Source organism: Ictidomys tridecemlineatus, chromosome 13 (assembly GCF_052094955.1).
Source record: "Ictidomys tridecemlineatus isolate mIctTri1 chromosome 13, mIctTri1.hap1, whole genome shotgun sequence".
Lineage (NCBI taxonomy): Eukaryota > Metazoa > Chordata > Mammalia > Rodentia > Sciuridae > Ictidomys > Ictidomys tridecemlineatus.
In genome coordinates, this window is record NC_135489.1 from 17,428,470 (window position 1) to 17,452,385 (window position 23,916).

Genomic DNA, 23,916 nt, shown 5'->3' on the forward strand with positions numbered 1-23,916 from the left:
CACTCCTAGGGACGAGCCTCCAACCAATCATTCTGGTTTTGAACAACTTTCCCATACATGGCCCATGCTGGGGGACATGGTGCTTCCAATAGGAGGCAGCAAGACCTATGGCTATTGTCGTTTCTGATTTCCTCTTGAACTCTCACTTTTCTCTCTTTGAAGTCACTCAATCATCCTCCTTTATATCTTCTACACGTTGTTAAAGATGGTTTCAATGTGTCCCATGTCTGAGAAAAATATCTCAGACTAAATTTCCACTTTCATTCCCAATAGACTCTGCTTGCTGATTAGGTCACAAGGTTTCTGGAAGCTAAATCAGACATATTAGTGTTTGTGACTAAAGTTGTTTAGATCTATATCTATATATCTGTGATAACTGCTGCAAAGATGAGAATGAGTTTTAAATTGATCTTCAAGGTGTTGAACAATGGGGTCCATGGAAACACTTTAGACATTTCTTCTGAACTTATCATTTCATGTCATAGGTTGGTCAACCTTCATATTTTTCTCTATTTTTACTTTTTTCTTTCAATGTGGTGCATGCACCCCAGCTAGAAAACTCACTTACACAAGATCAATATCCCTGGCACTGAACATCTCCTTGGTGTGGGAAATGAGTTCTTATGTATTAGGAATGTCTGTAGAATTTGTTGATTTCGGAGGGGAATGTTTGATTCGCTTCTAAATCTGTTATTAGAAGAACATCCATTTCCTATCCACAGACAATGGAGAGTTTTATAAAATCTAATTAATTTGAGGACATAACTCCCATCACCCAATAATGCTGTTGGGCTTTCGTAGAATGGATTTGTCACTTTAGAAGAAGAACAATTACACCTGGGGTGCATCTGAGTCTGTGCATTATTGAATGGTGTTTGTGGTCTCTCCTCTGTGGACCTTTGAGTTTCTTTGTGTCTGGATACTGATGTAAATGAATGTAGGAGGATAAATTGTGGCCCTCCAAAGCATGTCCCTCTAAAAGCCCAGGAAGTGATCTTATTTATAATAAGGATCTCTCTGCAGAGTAATTACAGTAGGCATTTTGAGATGATGGACTTGGGTGGCCGGTAAGTTCAGTGGTGAGTCCTTACAAGAGGAGAGAATGGAGAAAAGACACAAAAGCAGAGAGAAGATGGTGGTAGAGATTGGAGTTTTGCACCTACAAGTCAAGGAATGCTAAGGGTTCTGGCAGCTATCAGAAGAAAGGAGAGGAGCACCAAACAGATTTTCTCAAAGCCTCCAGAATGAGTCAACCTTGCTGATACCTTGATTTCAGATGTCGGGCCTCCAGAACTATAAGAGTAAATTTCTGTTGTTTTAAACCATCAAGTCTGTGGCAATTAATTATGGCCACTGTAAGAAACTGAAATGACGAAGGTCAAATGAGAAGTATTTTTCCATACTAGTAAGGAGCTTGTTACCTAATGCAGGTAGCTGTGTCAAACTGTGGCCTCCTGGGCTAAATCTGGCTGCTGCCTGTTTTTATAAATAAAGTTTTATTGGAACATACTGTGCTTACTCATTTTTGTATGGCTGCTTTTGTGCTACAACAGGGGAATTGAGTGTTTGTGATAGAAACTGTAAAACCCACAGTTTTGAGTATATTTGCTAATTTTTTTTTTTTTTTTGGTGAAATGCAGATTTACCTAAGAAAGGGACAATGGTAGAGAATTTTGTGGCGATTGCTTTGGCCGCCCTTTACAATATTTGCCTTGACAATCTATCTGTTAGTATTTTGCATTTGCTTAAAGTTACATCTTTTCTGTAGAAGTAGAGATATTGATTAAAAGGGGTTTGACAAAAACAGCAGATCCATAGGATTCGTGTAGCCTCAGGGTAGATTGTTTGGTTCAACCTCCTTATTTTGACTTCCTGGACTTAATGTGAATTGGAAGCATTATTAGGTTGGCAGGATTGAGTAAGCAATAAACATACTCTTAGAATAAAGAAAAGAGCTATCTATCATGATATTGAAGGCCCGTCTCTGAGATGGTCCTGGGTGCCTCTTATTTGATTAGTAATGAGAGTGTGATTGGATGGGCTTTCTCGGGTGCGTGAGGTTCTTCTGGTTCCTAAATGAGATGTGGTAACTGAATTTAAGTATTTATGCAACAATAGCTTGTTTGTTTACTTTAGTATATAAAAAGGTGTTATTTCTCTGTTGAGGAAGTCATCCTCAATGATGATGCATGCTTTTCTCTGAATTTTTATAAGTTTGCTAGGGAAATAAGGATTTAGGAATTTGATCATTGAACTTCTATATGAACATCTCTATTTGGCTCTGAAAAGTGGCTACTCTGAACACTATACATATACTCAGAATGTCACAGGTAAATAGGGGCTTGGAGATTCTGTGAATCCAGGGCTTTCATTTTCGGGTGAAGAAATTGAGGCTTAGGGAGAGGAAGTGATGTATATTACAAAAATGAGTTGAAAATAATAATATTCAATTATTACCCAAGGAAATAATTGAACATTTAATTACAAAAATAACAATTAAAAATTGCAGATAACCTAAATTTGAGAAAAAAAAAGAACTAAATTAGAAAAGATAATGGATAATTAGTTAAGTAAGCTATGGTACATTTATATTCATTCTGTGAATTTATCATAGAATATTTAATGACATGGAAAGATGTTCTTGATATATTCTTCAGGAGAAGCAGCAGAGAATACAACAGAATATCTGGAGCAGAACAAACACACTTAGTTAAACAGGTGAAAGGTTTAAGTGTTTTGTTAAGTTTTTTGCTTATCTCTGTTAATATGATCTCAATAACTTTTCTGTAATAATAAGTAAAATAAAATAATAAATGACAAAGTAAGTAAAATGAGCAAAATGTCTTTTTAAATTATTTAGAATTGAGGATTATTAGGTGACATAAAAATAACCTTCTTTCCTTTTTCTTCCTGTAAAAGTTGGTAAAGTACCATTGTTGCTCATTAGGAGAGGACATTTGTAGGAATCACTCTCTCTCCCTGGCTTAGTTTCTTCATCTGGAAATGAAGGAAATGAACTTCTCTAAGTTCCTGATCACCTAGGACACTCTGCATGGTATACACAGTGTTGAGAGTAACCTCTTCCTTGAGCTTACTCACTTCACAGGCCGAAGCAGAAAGCCACGCTTCTTTACTGATCTGGGAACTCTGGGGTCACGTTGGCCTTTTTATGAAGGGGGTTTCTCTTTTTAAATCCTCTTTGTCTTGATCAAGCAGTGGTAATGCATTTTCTTAGGAAAAGAATTCTATTTTAAAATTTAATTTGTACTAATCAGCCCCAGGCAGAAAGCCTGCAATAAACTTGGCGTCAATTTTATGTTTTGCTGAAGTTTTGTTTTAGAACAGTGTGCCAGCCCCACTTTCTCTCTCTCTGACATGGGGGTGGGGGCTAGAGAGGAATATTCAGTCTGACAGATACTTTTCAGAAAATGTAACCCCTGCATACTTCATTTGGCCTCTAAAACTTTAATTTGTACTAGAATTTAATGGTGCCCCCCGTTTCCTTCTCTGTTCTTCCCCTGTATTACCAACACCTCAAGCTGTCCAGGATCAAAGGTATTATCCTGTAATGTGTTCAACTGTTTTCTCAATAAGACTTTATTTCTCCAGCATAGGCATTATGATTTTGTTAATTTCGAATCCTGTTCCTGTCTGCCTGGTGTTGAACATAGTGATGGACAAGAGTGCTAGATCTGAAACACAGCAATCCTCTCAGATGCAACCATGCCTCCTGAGGGAAGGGTCCTTTCAATCTGTATTTTTTCTTTTTTTACCTTACTTGGGTTTGTCCTTTCAATGTGAATTGTAGTCAGCCAGGGATACAAACTGGATGGGTTATGGTGCACTCATATGCTGGGATATTGTTGATGTTGGAGCATGGACATTGAGAAAGTTAATTCCGACAATGGTTCATTTGTTCATTCAATCAACAAACGTTTGTTGACTATCGTTCATGCTTATTGACTATTGAACATGGTTAGAGAAGATCCAGGACTTTTGGTATCTGTGTTGTTGGTACAAAATGGGGAGGGAGAGAAGGAAAAAGTTGAAGTGATGTATAGACTATATCCATCCATCCATCCTATCAATATTGATTGCAGGTCTATGAAACTCCTCACATGATTCCAGGGACTACAGGCAAAACATGACTAAGAAGGGCCTAGTTACCTGCTTTGTATAAGGTGGAGCTTGAAACACGGTGGAAACACAGACCATGACTTAATAGCATTATTTCTAGTGATGAGAGACACTGTAAAGATGTATAGCTTTTCATCTCTGTGAAAAAAAAATACTTGATAAGAACAAGATAGAGGAGGAAAATTTTATTTTGGTCCATGGGGTCAATTTCGTCACTTTGGGCCCAAGGTAAGGCAAAACATCATGGCGGAATGGTTTGGTGGAGGAGGGTTACTCACCTCAAGGTGGCCAGGAAGCAGGGAGAGAAAGGGGAAGGAGCTGCAGGGCACACCCCAGCGACCCAGCCCTCCAGCCATGCCCCACCTGCCTACAGTTACCCCCACAGATAGCTCTCGAAGTCTCATCATTTCACCTCTGAATATTCCTCTATTAACACAGGAGCTTTTGGGGGCATCTCATATCCATACCGTAACAGCAGATGAGAATAATCCAACAGAGAAAGGGGACAGAGGCTGTGTGGCAGCCAGGAAAGGCTCTATGAGGAGATATGACCTAACAAGAGACTTCAGGAGTGGGCAGCTGCTCGTTTGTCTCCTCAGCACCTATATGTGCAGCCTGGATCAAGTCCCTCAGTTTCTCTCCCTCACAGAACTCTTGGTTCAATAAAATGATGTTTAATTATAACAGTGAAGAGTAATGTATCATCATTAATAATGTGAAGCCCTTTTTCATTTAAAGACCAATGGATAAAGTTTGCATGGGGCACTTTTGGTATTTGCATCTGGTTCCTGGCTGCAGACAACTAAGCTCAGGCCCCGTGTGGAGTCCCACAAACCTCTGGGAGAAGCCCTCACAACACTGAGGATGAGAAAACAAGTTCTTCACTGTATGAAGTGTGAAGGTGTTAGTGGGTGCAGGCAGGGAGCCGGTGGGGTATCCTCCAAGTGGAACAGAGTCAACCAGCAGTGTTTTCCAATGCACAATAAAAGTTTATTTAAAAACAATGCATTCAGTACTGTGTTTGGCACATGAGGCAATGGGGCAGGCACATTCACACTTAGATACATTTGGAGAGCTGTCAAAGCAAACCATTGCATTTTCTTCACAGACTACAGTCACAATATACACGCAATTACCTCTATGAAAGATGATCGTCCGTATTCACCAGGAAGGCAGAAGATATTTACACGGTCCTCAGTCCAGCAGTGCTGGCTTCTTTCAGGTCTCTGTGGCCCTCACCAGATGGCAGCTGTTTCCAAGGGCAGGAGAGGCTGCCTCTCCCAAAGCAGGTGAGTATGACTTGTAGGGGCCACGGCTTCTTCCAAACAGCAAGATAAATGGTGCTGTTGGGAAGGGGCAAAGCCTTCCTTCGAAGTCTCTCAGCATAAAATTGCATTTTCCAAAACAAATGCATCCAGTGTGTGGGGGAGGGCGCCAAGGTAATAGCAATATGAGGCATTTCTGTTTCCTGACACATGCTTCTCCTTCAATTCTTTAATTTACATTCGGTGTTCTCCGGCCTTTTCCCTTTTGGTTTCATCATTACTCTGTAAAGAGCTTTGTTCGTCATTCTGCACTGATATAACATTTCCTTAAGATGATGCTAAAGTAAAATGGTGAAACCAAAGTAGGTTAAGTGAGAGAAAACATCACAAACATTCTTTTGTCTTGACTTCTGGTTTATGCTTCCACAATCGATTGTCAGCTTCCCACCCAAGTCATAGAAGTGGCACGGTGTGGTGTGAAACCACCAATTGGGAGACCCACACTGGGATTCCAGGTGGACAGACAAGTCACTCTGACCTTCTGAACCTCACCTCTGCATGGAGGATGAGGATCTGCCATCTAGACCTGAGATGATGTCTAGCTCTGTCGGGTTCCACTGCAGACTTAGGTTACTATCCCATATAACTAAATGATCCTGCATTGTGGTGTGTCAGAGTGTTGTCCTGTGTGCAATTTTCAGTGCTAATTGCTGATGCTTGCTGACTGCATCTCAGTCTGTCATAAACCCCTCCCAGGGCTCTTAGCTGTAAGGCTGCTTTTCTGCACGGTGTGAGTCCAGATCTGGATCTTGCAACGTGGTTAAACAGCATTACTAGCCTGGAGTGCAGTTATTCTAAGTCTTGCAAAATAGTCTAAGGGAAACTTCCCCTCCTTTTTGCAAGTGAGTGAATGATTTTATTTCACTTCTATACTTGTTGTCCAAACTCATTGTCTCCCATGGTCTACCAATTTTTCTTTCCTACCTTCTTATCTAAAAAGGTTATAGAAGTGGCTAGTTCCACAAGACCGGCTTTTCTGTAAATTTATTCATAATATAATGGGGCCTACCTGTCAAGTCTCATGTGCATGTAGCTGAGGACTTATTTCTTTGGTGTCAGGAAAAGAACCAGAAGATGAAGGTGTATTTTGTGGTTAGTTACATACAATTTGTTGAGAACATAGAACAACACCAGAACATACACCTGACTCATTTAAAATAAACCTAGGTTGCTGAATATAGAGAAACAAGCTCATTTCCATGATTGTTAAGAACAGAAAACCTTTTAAAAATAATAAATGTTTAATTTGAGTTTCAAACATTGACAATATGGAAATCCCTTACAGAACTTGTAGGATATTTTACTGCAACAAGAAAGTAGATTTGGTCCTTCATGATCTAATTTTGACTCATTACATGAATAAAAACCTGTGGCCATTCACTGTGTTGAAAAATTAAGTACATATTTTTTTTCCAGCATTGCCCTCCAAAGGGCTTAATTAAGACCACCTCAGAATGACTTCTACCAGAAAAGCTGTCCATTTTCAAAGCTTTTCTGTGGATGACCAGTGTATCTGATTTCCAAATCCTCAGCAGGGAGTATGTGCACAGCTATTGGTAAGGAAGGACAGTCTCTGTGCTGCCCAGGGCCAGATGACTGCTATGGTTATGTGTTTGTTTTTTTCATAATCCAGCTTTGCTAAGGGCAAAGCATCACATGACACCTTCCTCTACAGAGTTTGCCCACTCACCCACTGAGTTGCCAGAGGTGTTTTGAGTCAGTGGTGTTTCTTGACCGTCAGCAGCTGTTTGAAGGGTAAATAGAGTCCCACTGTGTATACATGCCAGCTACAGGCATGGTGCTCAGTGGAGTGTCCCCTGTTGGGGTACAGACCTTGAACCACAGAGCTTTTGCAGGTATGCATGACCAGGTGAGCTGATTGGGTGTCTTGTTCTTTCTTGGCTCCTTTCATTGCCTGGTTTTTTGGATACCTGTGAATTTTGTGCTGTGTCAGGAGGAGGATGAGCAAGTGAACATAGAAAAATACAGAGTTGGGAAAACAGGGATGGACTGTAGGATTAAAAGACAAATAAACAGAAGATCAGTCAAATATGGTTTCAACTGGTGGTTAAATTACAGAATGTTTACCTGGAGGAATACTCTCTGAAATTAGAAAAGTGTGGCTGATAATCTTGAGTGCTGAGGAGTCTGTTGAGGGGATCCAAATAGCAAGTGGCTAGGAAAATTTTTGAATGACTTAGGGATTCAGCCTAAAGGACACAACATGCTCTTTTACAAAAAATTAGTGACCCTGGCCTAGGTGAAAATGTTTCCCTCCAAAGCCACTGCCAACCTCTTCTGTTGGGTACTCACTGACTTGGAAATTGTTCGGGCAGTGCTGTGCTGGAGCCTGCTCATGTTATGCTGAAGCCAGCTCTTACTGGCTCTTGAAAACGTTTTTGCAGTTTGAGCTGGCTGACATTAAGTTAGTAGCCTAAAATCGGCTATGCTGAAAATATTTACACCGCAGTAATTGGTAAATGCGTGTTCTCCAGAGCCAGTTGTTTAACATGTGGCAGCACATCAAAGGGCTAAAACTGTTTCTGAATCACACAAAAGGGAAATCAGAGGAGCCCTTTAGTACCTCCGATGACAGAGGCTTTGCATGTGCACATTGATAGAAAGAAGCCTGGCTAAAACTTCATTAGAACTGTGGCACCTTCTCCAACAAAGGCTGGAACAAGGCAGCTGGAACAAATGACCCTTTTTCTTACACTGGTTTGGTCTTAGAATTTTAGCCCCTTGAATTTCTTTTTGGATTGGTTTCATCGCTGGAAAACCTTTGCATTTTGGGCAGTACTTGGAGTTTGAGAAATCAGACCCTTCAAGAAACATTTTAGGCCCTGTGAATCGACTCTCAAATTGAATCTGATTGAATTATGTAAATTCCCTGTTTCTCAGTCGGTTCATTTGTAAAGATGAATCACCTGAAATCTGCCCCTTAGTTTGAAATATGGAGTGGAATATAAAGAGCCAGCCTTGGGGTAAAGTATATTAAAGCAATGCTCCCCACTTGGTCCTCAGGTTTCCATCCATTCTGACTAGAATGAGCAATTACCATTCGATTATGGATCAGTGAATGGTCAATTTAGCTGGAAGAGTTGTCTGGTTGGGTCTTTTGTCTACATGGCCATGTATTGTGGAAACTCTAAGGAACATTTGATACTAACTGTATGAGGACTGATGAGGATTCAGCTACCGTGGTTGGCATGCTATATTTGACTGTGCTTTATATTACTGGTTTCCAAAACAGACCACATCAGAATCATCTGGGAACTTTTGTAAGCTGAGCTTATTCCAAGATATGAGCCAAAGGTTTGGGGTGAGAAATTAAGAGTTGTATTTTCAAGAGTTCCTTATTTCATATAGTTTTGCTTGCTGATGGGTCAGTGGTATAAACCAGGTTCTTACTTCAGAACTCTACAGTAAACTTAGAGTCACTTATTCTGCAACAGGTCTTTGACTATGATTCTACTGTAATCAACACCAAGAAAATGAGCTTTGTTGAGGATAAAATGTCTATTAAAACACATATATCTTCAATAGTCATCACAGTAAAAATAAATTTTCAGAAATACTGACATGATACAATAACGACATTCTAAAACAATAATGACATTCCCATTTCAACTGTTACATCTGCGTGGCAAAGCAGCCTAAGTGTGAGAGGCATAGTCACTTTGGTCCTTGATATCAATTCATCTGTGGCCTTGATTAATTGGGCCACAGAGTCTAGACAGGTCACTCAGCAAGCCAAAGTGCCCTAGATCTCTAGTACCTGTGGTGTTCCCTCTGGGCTTTTCAGCCACATGGACACAGTCCCAACTCCCTTTGAAAACAAAAGGTCAGTTGTACATGTTGTGGAAGAAGCAGCAGCTAAACAGAAACTTTTGCCTGGTACATGCAAATAATTACAAGAAAAAAGGACCTAAGAATCCAGAATTACCCAGAAAATTGCTCATTTTATCATTCTGAAGATTCACCAAAATTGTTATTGTTGGTACAACTTCTCAGCATATTGAACTAAATATAATAATTCAAAGTCTGATGTTGAAATTACTTATAATAAGGAAAGCATTTCTGAGCTCAAGAGACCCCTGCTGCAAAGTAGGCAGAAGGAAAAATGGGCAGCCATTCTCAGCCTTTGGCTTCTAAACTATGCATACCTGTTACTAAAACGAGGTTTTATTAAGACGAACAGAGTATTGAATAGGATTTCCATTGTCAACTGTGAACTATAAAAAACTGAATTGTGATTTACCAAACAGTGAGCACCAAGGGGTTCTTCTTTCATTTCAGGGGAGAAGGTGGGTGGTTACCAGTGAACAAATGTATCCTTTATTGCTCTACATGGAGAAATAATTTTTTTTTTCCTTTGCAACCCTTCCAACTTACTTTTTGTGCCCTAAAGATTCCAGACCAAAATCATGGTCCCTTTGAGTCTATCTTCATTTGATCCTGGTAAGTCCAAGATGAGATAAATTTCTCCAAATTATACAATCTTGGGCTGTCCCTTAGCCTTTCTGTATCTCCATTTTCTCATCTGAAAAGTTGAGAATTAGGACTGGGGAAGCTTATAGGTGCTTATCTTTCCAGTGTCCTAGTACTCTGTAGTCTGATCCCTGATCTGCTGACCTCAGGGCAACAGTGCACTACTGTCTGAGAGTGTCTACTATTTAGTGTCTTGCTTAAAATTAAAGAAATGTTCTTCCATTCCTTGACTTCCCCACCAAATTAGATTTGTCTGGGGACTCACAATCATGTCTAACTGGTGACCTGTGCACAAGGAGACTGGTCCTTTGAATGTCCTTGCTGTAGCTCCACAGTCAGGTGCCTGACATGAGGGTCACACAGATGGCACAGTGGTCACAGTAAGCACTGCTTGGCACACAGCACTTTCCCGATGATCAAGGATACTTAACACAAGGACACAACAATGGAGGAACTACAGAAGTTAATCATCAAATATGGGAAAGAAACTCTGGATGTGGGAGAAATTCTTGACATTACCTTTAACCCTGTCTCCTGGGATCTACATGTCTGTACACTGGGGGTCTAGCATCAAGCAAGCTGCCAAATGTTAGTTGTTTTTCTTTTCTCTTCTGCAACTTAATTGGTTATTTGTGTTGGTGTCATGGACAGAATTGGGAGCCTTATGGTGATATTTATTCCCATAGGTGAACGTGGGCTCTGCTCTAAGTATTCTAAAAAGGGGAACGTTGCTGACAAAAGAATGTCCTTACCCTAGAACCAACAAAATGAGGTCAATGCAAAAGCCAAGGGGTGTGGACCTATAGTGAGTCAAGTAAGAGGTAAATTACCCTGTGGTAAATCTTCCCAGCTCAGTGCACTTGACTCCGCAAGCCTGGGAGCTATGGGAGAGCCAGCAAACTCTGGTTACTGACAGCTGCCTTTCTAATCAGGACACACAGGAGCCACCATGTCTTTTGGTTTAGATGGTGGCTATATAGGTTTAATCTTTGAAACAATCTTTAAAAAACAAAGAGATCTTGTACTATTCACTAGAGGCTGCTTTTCTCAGTGTTGGAACTGCAGGTCAAGGGCATAACCAACAATACAACAATAGGAAAGGCTGCTATATGTTGAGCACTTACTATGCACTGAAAATTGGGATAAATGCTTTACCCACATATTGCATCTAATTTTTTTGAATAGGAGGGGAATGTGAACTACAAATGAAAAAAATTATGAAGTCTGAGTATTGTGGATAACCAAACAGGAGGGCTTAAAATTTTCTTCACAAGATTTTTCTTAATAAAGGGAAATGTGGTCTTTAGGGATCACCTTCAAGAAATCCTGTCTAGAATTAGGGGTGACCTCTAAGTCCTTCTGGTTCTGGAGATAAGTCCATTTCCCCTCTATTTTGAGTTCCTGTTAAATACAGCTGAAATGATGGTAGGGGAAGGAGAAGGTCCTGTCACTCCTAAGATGGAAAAAGCATTCAGTGAGATTAAACAACAACAACTACAACAAACCTCTCAGAACTTAAAAAACAAACAAAGCTTTACATTGAGATGAAATTAAATTTAAATTTAGTCTGCCTTGGAACAATGAACTGTTTTTAAGGATTCTGGTTTTTTGTTGTTGTTGTTGTTCCTTCAATCTGCATGGTTCAAAATGTCTATGTATTTATATTTAGTAAATACTAAAAGGTACATTGGGATTGAAACTCCAGAGTCAGAATCTGGCTCGAGGAATATGGGCATTAAATCACTCAGCTGTAACCAACTGAACTAAGTGCTCAGGAACAGCCAACTACGCATTTCTGTCAGTTATCAATCTCTCTGTGATTCTAACCCAGCGCAGCCTGAGAACAGCAGGATTGTCTTCTTTAAAGTGACAGGGAACATACCACTGAACTTCAGAATGTTTTAAATATCTTCCCTCATAGTTTCTTCATATATGGAATTGTTTTAGTTTCCTGTTTCAAAACTTCTATTCCTACTTCTTCCCATTTATGTAGATGACGACCATACATGATAAGTCATGTCACAGTAGGTACCGTGTTTGAACCGGAATGTTTTTCTTTCACTTTTTCTTTAACCTCTGGATCTATCCAGCTGCTCTGAATAGCTCCCTGAAGCTTTAGGACCATGCAGAACATGAACATAAGGATTATGTCTTTCCTTATTGTATTTGGCTTAATTTTAGGCATGATCTTACTTTCCCAAAGAGGGGCAGTGAACTGACAACTGAATACAGCAATGGTTTTTCATGGGATTTGTGACATTGCAAGCAATCTAGATGAGATTTCTGGAAAAGAATAAACTCTCCCACTCAAACATATAACAAATGTGCTTGACTGGCATTTGGAAAGAAACTTATTAAAATTTAACATCAACTTGGCCAGACTTTGGGCTGAACTGGAAGAACAAAGTGCTGCTCAGTAAGAAGCCAGGGGTGGGGGTGATACGATTTCTACTCCTAAGGCTGAAATAATGAAAGGAGAATGGCCAACTAATTCCTCCATGGCAAGCCTATATAATCTCAAATTCCAAGGACTATTTAGTACTAAGACTCACCACTGCACAATGGCTTTCTCTTTTGAAATACTTAACTTATAGGCATGTAGAACTGATTTCAGGGCAACTAGGGAATATTCAGTGTCTACAAGTGTCTCAAAGCAAACAAACAGCAGGGCCCTGAAATGCTCTCACCTTACCATTATCCACAGAGGATGGCCTGGCTGACCTCCAGCCTTCCTCTCTAGCCCTGCTGGTTCTCAAAGGCTCCAGATGTGCAACATGGTTACCCCATCATGGTGTAGACAGGACAACGGACAACGTAGCAACTTCTAAACAGTCTTTTTCTTCCTTCAGTGTCCCAGTCTCTTCAACTGACTCAATTGCCTCTGTATGCTGAGAGGATGGTTTGGGACTATGGGAAACACCAGGCCTAGGCTGCAATGCCCTTGCAGATGTGGCAACATTGTTATTATCTGCCATAATCACATCCATGCCAAGAGATGCAATGCCACCCACACCATAGGCTTTCTCTGTGATAGTGAAAGATGACCTGCATTATATGCCACTCACCCCAGAGAGACCACCCTGCTGCAGAATGACCATATGGATGAGTGAGGACTTCATAAGATGCATTTCTTATAAAAATAGTCATGAGGGGATTCATCATGATTTTTCTCGGTTTGTCATGAAACATCAAAGTTACCCAGAACCTTGAACACATCAAGTACAGATGCAACACACACAAGCAAAGCTAATTCAATAGGATTCCTAGCAAATTATTAAACTCCGTGGTTGTGGGGCAGGGGAATGGTTTCAGGGAGAGGGAGAGACGTGACAGGGGGTGGGGGAGCAACAGGGAGAGAGGGGGAGAAGGAGGGGGAGGGGAAGGGAGCAGAGAGGGAGATATGCAAACCAATTTTTTGTTTCCATTTTGAAGAGTCTGATCCCACCAGCAAAACAGATTCTGCCCCAATTGGCCTGAGGCCTCTGATTACAAGGACTGTATCTGAGCAGAGCTGCAGAAACTACAGCTCTAGTCCTCATCAACATGGGAGGCAGTTTATTATTAAAATACAAACATGAAAATACTTCACACCATTCTGTTAGCAGCATACTTCCAAATGCAACATTCCCTTTATCAACTGAGCTTAAATTATGTGGCTTCAATGCATCTGTCCTGCCAAGTCTGCTAAGACCATTCAAAGAGTAATGCAAAAGGGGGAGCAGACACCTTTCCTTTTAAGTGGCAGACGAGCCTTGTAAGTCTCTGGGGTTCTACTCTGAAGACTATTCAATTTGATTTGGGGCACTTTTTAAACAGCCATTTGGCACTTTCCATTCCGAGTTCTTAGGCACAGTGTGACAGAGTCAGCTTGGTGAGCCCTTCCCCATGCATTCGATATAGCAGCTGAAACTCAGCAGGCAGCTGGTGGGACTCCTGCCACTTGGTGGTAAATTTGGTTCCTTTTTTGTCATAGTAATGGTACGGAAGATCTTCCCTTGTGTTGGGGTCAAATCCAAAAGGCCAAAATCCATACAAGTGGATCTCTTCACATATTGCTGAGGCAAGGGTGTACATAAGAATACCTGTGCTCAATCGTTTGGGCGACAAGTGTTTGTTTTTCCAGTACCTGCAGAACAATAAGTACACGAGGATTCAGAGGCCAATGTCAAGGCTTCAATCTGATGGGTCAGTTGTACTGGGCTGGGAGATGGATTTGTTTAGACAGTTTAAGTTACATGGATAAATCCACCTCCCAGTCCAGTCACCCTGGCCTTCCCCCTTCCAATTGAAATTTAAAATTCACTAAAATTAAACATGAGGGGAGCCAAAGGATGAGTTTATAAAGAGACAGTCTGGCAGAAGACCTGGCTTCTAGTTCTCCATTTTGGAAGTGATTGTGACGTTAGGTAAATAGTTCTTGCCCTTTATATTTCAGTTGGTTCATCTTTGAACCTGAGAGTTGGGCTCTATTATCTCTGAACGTACATCCTGGTTAATAGGGATTGCCCAAGTCTATGTCTGTTATAGTTGTTGTAATTGTTAACAGGACCCCCTTTCTCTCCAAGGAAAAGTTCTGGTTTGGACTATTAATTATAGAATCACCCTACCTTTCAGAGATGCACCCATTTATTAGACATATCAGCTTATTAGAATCCTTTTTCAATGAGAGGTTAACTAGAGATCTTAAATTTGGAAGACTTTAGGGGCTATAGGATGAGAATAATCTGTTACAGAATGAAAATCCTTAAGATTCCCTGGTTACCAGATTTTTCCAGAACCCCACTCTAATTTGTAGTAATATTTGGTGCTCTGTTGGGACACTTTGTCTTCTTATATAGGGGGAATCAGCATTAGGTAATTTGCTCAGATGATTTAAAAGGAAAAAAAAAATCCAACAATTAATCTTGCTTTCTAACATACCCTGGATTAGTGGCTCTCAATTCCAACTGCATATTTGAATCATCTGGAGAATTACTACAAAACCCCAACTGCCTGGTCCCTTTCTCCCTTTCCACCAGAAAAAATTATATTAGATGCTCTTGGGGTAGAGCCCATATAACAGTATTTTTAAAAGCTCTTCAAGTAATTCTTACGTACAACCAGTACTGAAAACCACCAGGTTATAGGAAAACACAGCTGCTCTGGCTAGTCCATCAAATCATAAGAGATAACAAGGAGCTCATAAAATATTTTTCACAGGTTTTTATATTCCAAAATCAAATTATAAAGGCAGATAATACAATTTGTGATTTATTTAGGTGGTTTGCTGGCCTTGGACATCTACAAAAATATCTAAACTATCTAAACATCAAACAAAAGGGGCAATTTTGAGCCAACTACACCTTCTTTAAAAACCATTTGCTCTGTGTACTTTAGCCAGTGGTAAATTCTTGATTCCTGGTGTTTTCCATGACTTCTCAGTAAGCTTCCCACCAAGAGGGGAAAAGGGAAGAGAGGAGGGAGACTGATGAAACACCAATCTCTCCATTTGACACTGGGCTACCAGCTGGAGGGTAGACGGAACTTTTTAACTGGAATGATTCATTCATTGATTAAGAAAGAGAAGAGTTTTCCCTAAAGTACTAAAACAACTAAGGATGACTCCCAACCCCCAAGAGGTTACAGTATTGATTTGCCATCTGGTGGGGTAAGAGTTAAATGCAATAAAATATACACACCTGTTGACATGCTGCATTATATTTCCAGGCCAAGCCAATTGGACCTTTAACTGACCTCTGTGTTCAACAAAAAAGTCAACTAACGTTCTGGTAACAGTTGCTGAAGTGTGGAAGAAAAACGCAGGGATCCAAAGAATGGCCCCATCAAGCTTTTTTAAACTGAGGAAAAAGTTGTTACGGTCCTGTATGGTCAAAAGATTGTTGTAATATTTTTCCAGGATGCTGGGGTTGAAGGTGGTAAGGTTGGTTTTCCTTCCAACATCTCTCTGGAAAGCCTCCGTAGGGGCGAAATTGCAACGAAAAACAAAATCTGATTTATCTATTTCTTGTCCACACTGGCTCCCTGTCAGGATCCCACTATTTCCAACCACAGCACAAATATTATAATGCTTATTCAGAATGGGTGACACTTCTGGAAGCAGTGACCGGAAGTTATTGCTAATAGAGAAAACATATTTATGGCTGGAATAGTCATAGTGCATCAGTTGTCCGATCCGAACACTATTCTTGGTCAAAGAAAAATTTTTTATTACATCGACATGCTGCAGAATTTCTTGCCTAAAATAAAAAGAAATTCATTAAATGCATTCCATTCAAAAGAACCGAGTTTCCATCTTATGTCTTATGCTGCCATTTCATTCAGACAAGAATCTCAAGTACATTGAATTCAAGGGCTACACATTCATAATTGTGGTCTTTGAAGGGAGGGCTGCAGTCAGAATGTATAGGAATGTTGCAATCTTTCAGTCAGGTTTGGAATGTAATCCTCTGAGGTTTGTAAATGCAACTTGCAGTTTTTTTGCTTTTCTGATCTACTTGAGGAATGTTATTTGACCAGGAAGGAGGTGTATGCCAAACTGTGTTAGAAAATATAGGGAGACAATTTACACAGGCCCCAAAGAGCTTACATTAGTGCACAAACATTGGTGACTTAAGAGTTTGTAACTAGGGACTACTTGTTTGCTATTGGACTGCAATGTTTAAGAATATCAAATATCACTGGTGTCCAAATAAAAGCCAAAGAGATATGAGTCAGTACAACACTATCTATTATTAAAATATGAAAATGGGAGTAGCAGTGGATGTAGTTGAATATTTAATAGAAATGAGATGATAATCTCATTAAGACCCCTTGAATAATGAAACAGGATATTTTCCTGCTTGATTATGTAAAAACAGAATTTAGTGGGATATATCAAATCCTTAGAAACAGAGTCTAATGTAACACTGAAAATATATGTATATTTGAAGAATAAGGAGCTTAAGACAGGAGTGAAACATAAAATGAACTTCAGGTTGATTTCTTATTAATCTTTAAGTAAACTTGTTTCCTTTTAAATGCAAACCCATTAAAATATTTAAGGGACCAGTAATGCCTTACTTTGCTGCTAGATTTCCCAGTGCTAAGAAATTACACTGAAAATCCAGTCTTTTTGTTTAAAAATATCAGGAATGAAATGAAATGTTTTGAAACTTGCTTGGACTTTCATTTTTAAAAAACTACTTCATTATTCAAAGTATAGAGCAACATCAACTGACATCTCCAATCCAAAATTTCCGAAGTGATCAGTACTGTTTTACTGATTATAAAGCTGTTATAAAGGCAAGGAAAGTTTAAAATGATACTGGTGAAAATTAAAGGTTACCTAATAAGTGGATTGAAAGGAGGGAAGTTTTAAAAAAGAAATGCCCTTCTGATTGGTCATCAGGGTCACATGACCTAGTGGGTTAGGAATGTTTTTATTGAGTAAGATATGTGTTTTGGGAAAAGGTATATAATGTGTTCTATCCTTGAAAATTTGGGGGTTATTTATAAAATGAATATTGGATTAAAACCCCAAAAGTTTTTAAAAAGCACCCCAAAAGTTTTACAAAATCACTTAGGGGGTTTTTAATATTACTCAAATTTCCTGAACTAATTTTGGATTAAACATAAATATTTAAAAATATGTAATAATAGTCATATGGTTGTATGTCAATTTTTTTGAATAAACATTTTCCTGACACCATGAATATTTACTGAATATGTTTTAATTTTGCCAGTAGATTACACATTTTTAAAAAGAGCAGTAACTAAAAATGGTATGATCAAAACAACTCCCTAAACAGACTAGTCTGTAAAAATAAGAATTCACACCCTTCATGAATACACTAGATGGCTCACATTGCATCCAGCAGCACGATAATCCCACCAAAAGGAAGAAGCAATGACTTATGTGTGTTTCTGAGAGAAGACCAGAATCCCTGAGGAGAATAAGTAAATTTGAGTAAATCTCATTCCCTCACCCCATGTAAAACAACAACAAAAAACTTTTTCATATATAAAATGAGGCTGCATCAATTAATAAGAATGACCTTAGACAGCTTTATAGTAAGTTAAAAGCTGTAAAAACTTAATGAAAACAACTAGGCAAAATCACAACAGTCCTAAATACCTGCTTATATTTGGGCCCACCTCCTCATCAGGAATTTGATGGAGATGCTATTTCCCGTGTGTCTCAATGAAATAATACAGTTTTACTTTATTTTTCATTTTTCCCCCCAAATGAGCGAATGAAAATGCACTGGGCAGTCTTGAAATTAACTACGGGGCTTTCTTCTTCTTCTTTATTTTTTTAATGGCTGTCTGGCTTTGGTAATCCTAGCCAGACTTGTTAACTGCAAGTCATGGTGTTCTTTCAAGCCCAAGTGAGGGAGGATATTGGAAATACGTATTTTTTTTTTTCCCTATTCCAATTGGTCATTCTGGTGTTTCCTATTTAGAGAGGGCACTACACTCACTGGAGAGGGTAACCAATAATGATTGTGCAGTTAGGCCAGGAAGACAGGGCAAATACACTGGGGGTGGGGGAGAGGGGGAAGGCAGGTTTTTCTTGTTTGGGATTTGGATTTGTTTTTGTTTTGTTCTTGGAGCTTCGGAATTCAAAAGCACCTTTTAGATGGGTTCTTCCTCTCCTACCTTTGATGTAAAAACGCTGTCCGATTAAAGGTCCACTTAGAAGGTTTCTCTTGGAGCTCCTGGGTGAGAGAATTCGTAATGGGCACAAAGGACGGGTCTAGAAACTTCAGCGCAAACTGTGACCTGGAGAGGAGCATGAGTACAGACAAACGTGCTGGCCTCAGCTCGGGGAAGCCGAGGTAGCCATTAAAGTCCAGCCAGCTGGGGCCGGGGGCAGCTGGAGCGCGCAGCGCTCACCCCGGAGCCCCTCTCATTTGTTCCACCCTCTACTACTAGACGCACCGGGTAGAAGGAAGGAAAACCTGGGAAACCCCTCTCCATTGTCCATCCCTCCGGGTGCGGGAGAGACCATAAAATGGCCGTCACGCAGTGAGCAGGGGCGGGAGCCGGCAGCAGGGCTGCAGCCGGCAGCGTGGCCAGGAGCAGGGAGTCAGCACCGCGGACAGCGGCCGCGCCGCTGCCAGTGCGACCCGCGACGCCCCCGCGGCCCGAAGGAATTGATTTTTGGAGAAAGGGCCGAGGAACTGGAGACTCGGGGAAGAGTGCGGGAGGGGCTCCTGCCTTAACCTCTTCCTTCCCGAGCCTGTGTCTGATTTCACTGCCCACCCTCCACTGGGGACCCCGGAGGCCGCCGCCAGCTCTGCTCCTGTGCCCAGGCGGGGCTTCCCTAGGCTCGCACCTCTGGCCCGGCTCGGACCACAGGTTGCAGCAGCCCGTGAGGAGGCCCTGCTGGCGAGCTCCTGGGCACAGGTAGGGGCGGGGGCTCGCCAAGAATCGTGGGGAGCGGCGACTTCGACCCAGGCGAGGGTAGGCGGCCCTTAGGAGGCCAGTGTCCCACTGGGGCGGGAGAATTGCAGAAATCGCCGAGAGAGGAGGGCGGCAGTGAGGGGAAAGGGCCGAGGGAGAAAGCCCTAGGGGCTTCGACAGAACAGACCCGCGCATCCTTTGATGGGGAGGAGGGAGGAGAGGAGGCGAGTGCGAGGAGAGTCGGCGCCTGCGCCATTAAATCGCCCGCACCGCCGGGAGCCCAGCCCGCGGAGTCTGCGGACCGCGAGCTGGGAGGGTGCTCACCTCGCGCCTGTCCATCTCGCGGATCACTCCCCCCACCGCCCCCCGACGCCGTCTCTCCCTCCACCATCTTTCTCCTTAACACCCCACCCCCCATTTCTGAAATGGGGGAAGGGATGCCGAGGAAGAATACAAGAAATGCAATAATATCGATCAGGATTACGAGTTTTAGGGGCTTTGGGTTAAAAAAAAATAAAAGGGAGAAGGAACAGAGAATCCGAGAGGGGAGTGGAGGACCACTCAGTTTGTTTGCCCAAAGTGTCTCAGATGAGCCCCAACACCCCTCTCTGACCTTACCCCGACACATCGTAAACTAGACCGATAGCCCTGGGCGCTCAGGTAGAGGCCCGCACTCACCGGAATCCCGCGTGGAACATGTACATTCGGGGCGCCCCCGGGCTGGCGTACTTGGGAGTGGTGAAGATGTTCTCCTTTTTCAGGGACACGTAGCTGATGAGCGATAAAATCAGGAGGGCGACGCTGAGCATGACCAGCCCCAGCACACTGGCGACCCGGGCCATTTTGCAATTTCTCATCCCGTGCAGGGCTGGGATCAGGGAAACCAGGGAAATCGGTCCATTGAGCGGCCAGCAGCTCGCTGGCGTGTCAGTGAGTGTGTGTGTATGTGTGTGTGTGTGCGTGCGTGCGCGTGTATGTGTGTGTGTGTGCTCTCGGGCGCGTGTGAGCGTGTGTGGCGGGGGAGGGGGAACCTGGGCAGCCGAGCAGCGGAAGGCCGGGGGTGGGGGCGGGCGTGAGTCGCTGGAGTAGCGGGACCCCCAGGGCCGGAGCCAGCGGGGCCCAAGCTGAGCAGGAAGATGGAGGGGCTGCGCGGCGGCGTGGCGATGGAGCGCGCCGCGCTGTGCGTCTCTGGCCGCCGGCTCAGGCTCCCCCGCGCGTTTCCAGCGAGGCTGCCATCTCCACCGCCGCCTGCAAGATAAATGTGATTGGAATAATGTTACAGTTCGATCTAAGCACAGGATTTAATTAATGAACTCTAATCTCCCAAATAACGGGGGGGGGGGTGCAGGAGAGGGAGGGAAGAAGGGGAGGTGGTGGAGGGAGGGATGTGAGGCTAGAAGGCTTCAGCCCACGCCTACCGGCCTCCCTGGCTGAGGGTATCCATGAGGAGGTCGTGGTAAGGAGACAGACACCCAAAGTTTAGTGTAATGGACCATTCATTACTTTATAAAATCTATCATGGAACAAGGGGGTAAATAACTGAATTTGCTATTCGGAGGATAAACACCAGCTGGTTGCTTTTCAGAAATGCAGGAAGAATGTTTTTTAGGATGACAAATGTTTAAAAGCTTTTCTTAACCACCCTCAGCCCCATTGACCAGCACCTGCCAAGGCACCTCAGTAAGGAAGTCCCAACAGCAGCGGGGCTGGTCTGCTTTGGTAGTAGTTAAAACCCTGAAATTTTCTAGAATGTCTCCTTGATCCCCTTTCTATGCCCACCACATAACTTATCTCTAAAAGGTGGATACTGCCTAGCAAGTTGTGAGGTGAGTGTGGTGTAGAGGCCTGGCTCCCTCTCTTCTGTCCCATGCACCCAGAAGGTGAACAAGCTTGTCTGAGTTGACCAGATCTGGATCATTAGCCCTGATTGAAGGATACATTGCACCTCTTTCATACCCACCCCTATGATCAATCTCCTGGCTTTGCTGGGTGGTCTGACTTGCCCAGAAGCTGAGGACATTATAAATGCACAAGATTTCTTTTTCAGGATCCCAAGAAACAGGTTAAAGAGGCTACCTCTGAGGGTGGTAGGAAAACTCACTTACAATTTGTATTGCTTGACCTTAAATTTATTTTAGCATATTAATTCATATGTTATCTTTTTAATATTCATTGAAAATACAGATGAATCCATTTTTAGTCACATTGGGTGGTGAGGAGTAGCTCACATCATGTATTTTAGCTCTGCCCCTTGCAACTGGTATGGCTTCTTCGACCCTATTTACCCTTGGCTTGGTCCTCAAATTTTCATCAGTAAGCACTAATGAAAGAAGCTGGAGGTGAGAAGTTGGCCTTCAAGAGCCTTTTCCCAATAAACAAGAAGAGATATTTTCAAGAGAGTTAGGATTTCTTTCTCTCCTGAAAGTCTTGCCTTATGGACTTGGGTGGACTTACCTTACTATGTTTTGTCAGGGGACTGTAAATTCTCCAAAAGGGTAAGCTCCTAGGCTGTAAGCTCCTGCAGAGCAGGGACCATGTCTTCTTGGCCAGTACTGACTCATATAGAGGGCATGTTTCCTACATGTTTGAGGACCAGATGAGCTTCCTTGTGACGCATATCTGCTTGGTTGTAGACAGTGAGTGGCAAGCAGACTGCTTCTATTTCCAGTGACAAAGGGGGTCACTTAATACCCATTAAAGATATTTATGTCAAAATAAAAATGTGGGTCAGGAGGACACAGATAATCTTCTTTTCCCTGTGGGGCTTTTTCATTATTTAAAACATTTTTGAAAAGTGCATGCCTCAATATGATGAGTACTTGAGTGGAATTTTTTAAAGTAACTACCATGTTTTTTGTTAGAAGATCACATGAGTATAAATGTCCAAAGGAGTAAGATCGTATAAGAGTTATCTAGGAATTAAAAATGTTGGAGGAAAAAAAAGGTCAAGGTAACATGCCACGGGGATTCAGCCAAGGTAGTGGCTCTACTGTCAGGCTCTGGAGCTAGGCAGACCTTACCTAAATGCTGCCTCTGGCACCTATGAGCTACGTGACCTTGGGTGAGCTCTCAACTTCTCTGTTTTTGGCTTCTCATTTATAGAACCAGGATAAAAAAATCTCAGAATTTGGAGTGAGATTAAATACCCTGGCCTGTGACCCCATAAATGCCCTTCTATAAAACATACCAAGGAAAAACATACTTGGGTGAAGTATTTTCCTACAAAGAATGGTGAAGATCAGGTTCAAGTTCAGCTTCCTCTAAAAAACAGTGTTCTGGGCTTCCCTGGGACCTATAATATGAATTTGCTGTACCTAGATTTTAAAAAATTGATATGCTGCTTCTACTTGGCACACCTCTGTGCACCTTTGAAAGGAAGTTCTAGTAGGATGATTCCTATATTGCATATGGTTCATTGAAGGTCACATGATATAAAGGAACCAAATTAGCCAGAAAATAAACAGGCAGGCAGGAATTCTTATTACATGTACCAGGCTGATCTGTGATTGCTCAGTAATTACCAGGGGGATAATCCTGATGGTGGTACTTCAAAGAGTAACTGGAGCTGCTGGATAAGGGGTTTTCCAGACCTGGGATTAAAGCTATTTAATAAACTAAAAAATAATTAGGATCTTTTTACAAAATACCACTTACCAAATTTTACTAGCATCAGCCCTGTGTGTAAGTATAGGAGGGCAAAAAAACCCAACCAACCAAACAAAAAAAACCCCAGCAATGAAAATTCCCTTGGCTTTAATATTTTCTAGAGGATTTGTTATTTGGGACACAGTATTAACTTTCCCTTGCCCACCCCTATGAGTGCCCACTTTTTGCAACATGCTCTGTTATTCTGTGTCCCTTCACCAACCCATACCTACCAAGAACAATTTCCAGGTACATTGGGGTCGGAAGGCCAGGAAAGTTGGTGTCTTTTATTAGAAACAACATTGTGCGTTCTTTTATTCATTCGTCTCTATTTTCTTTCATAAATCCACTAAATAAAATGTGCTGATTATCAAAAACTACAGTAGACATACTGGGGGGTTATAAAGTCACCTTTGACCTCATGATCTTGTGGGGGAGAAGAATATAAACAACAGAAGACTGATGAAAGAACTAAACAATGACCTCTGTCAGCACAAGGTCAGTGGAATTCTTCAGGGGGCAACATTTGGGTTAGGTCTTAAAGCATAAACAGGACTTATTAGATAGAGGATTTTAGAAAAGGGTATCCCAGGTAGAGGCAGGGAAGGTTTGCTGAACAGCAGGAGGTTTGTGGTGAATGCCCCAAAGACAAAGACAAAGAGCAGAGAAAGGGAGTTGGGGTCAGACTGAGAAAGGCCTGTCGGACAGGAAGATATCCAGTGGTGGAGATGGCCAGTGTGTGGGTCAGCTTTGTATTCGTGTGTTCAAAACATCTGATAAGAATAACTTGGAGGAGGGAAAGTTTACTTTGTCTTATGGTTTCAGAGATTTAGACCACGATCACTGAATTCATCCTTTGTGTTCAAGGTGGGACAGAACATCATGGTGGAAGGGCATGGTAGAGAGAAGCTGCTTGACTCATGGTGGCAGGAAG

The 23,916-nt window shown here is 41.9% G+C and overlaps 1 protein-coding gene across 2 annotated transcripts; it reads right to left on the minus strand.

The window, feature by feature from the left end:
* Positions 1 to 5,105: 5,105 nt before the first annotated feature.
* Positions 5,106 to 20,616, minus strand: St8sia3 (ST8 alpha-N-acetyl-neuraminide alpha-2,8-sialyltransferase 3). Of its 2 annotated transcripts, none has more exons than XM_021724977.3 (4): positions 20,016 to 20,616; positions 18,591 to 18,713; positions 15,632 to 16,189; positions 5,106 to 14,079 (listed from the first exon to the last, which is right to left on the minus strand). In XM_021724977.3, exons 1-4 carry the CDS (start codon positions 20,192 to 20,194, stop codon positions 13,797 to 13,799), a joined length of 1,143 nt encoding a protein of 380 aa, XP_021580652.1. In that variant the 5' UTR covers positions 20,195 to 20,616; the 3' UTR covers positions 5,106 to 13,796. The 2 variants fall into 2 exon arrangements, with proteins under 2 accessions (XP_021580652.1, XP_077886092.1); XM_078029966.1 differs by lacking the exon at positions 20,016 to 20,616 and adding an exon at positions 19,270 to 19,610.
* Between the last annotated feature and the right edge of the window lie 3,300 nt (positions 20,617 to 23,916).

Excerpts from the sequence above, each read along its gene's own strand:
- St8sia3 (XM_078029966.1), bottom strand. The coding sequence starts at position 19,532 with ATGCGCGGGTCTGTTCTGTCGAAGCCCCTAGGGCTTTCTCCCTCGGCC. Across the intron at positions 16,190-18,590 it reads ACAGCGTTTTTACATCAAAG|GCAAGAAATTCTGCAGCATG; the intron begins GTAGGAGAGGAA and ends TTTTTATTTTAG. Across the intron at positions 14,080-15,631 it reads ATAATGCAGCATGTCAACAG|GTACTGGAAAAACAAACACT; the intron begins GTGTGTATATTT and ends ATTGTTCTGCAG.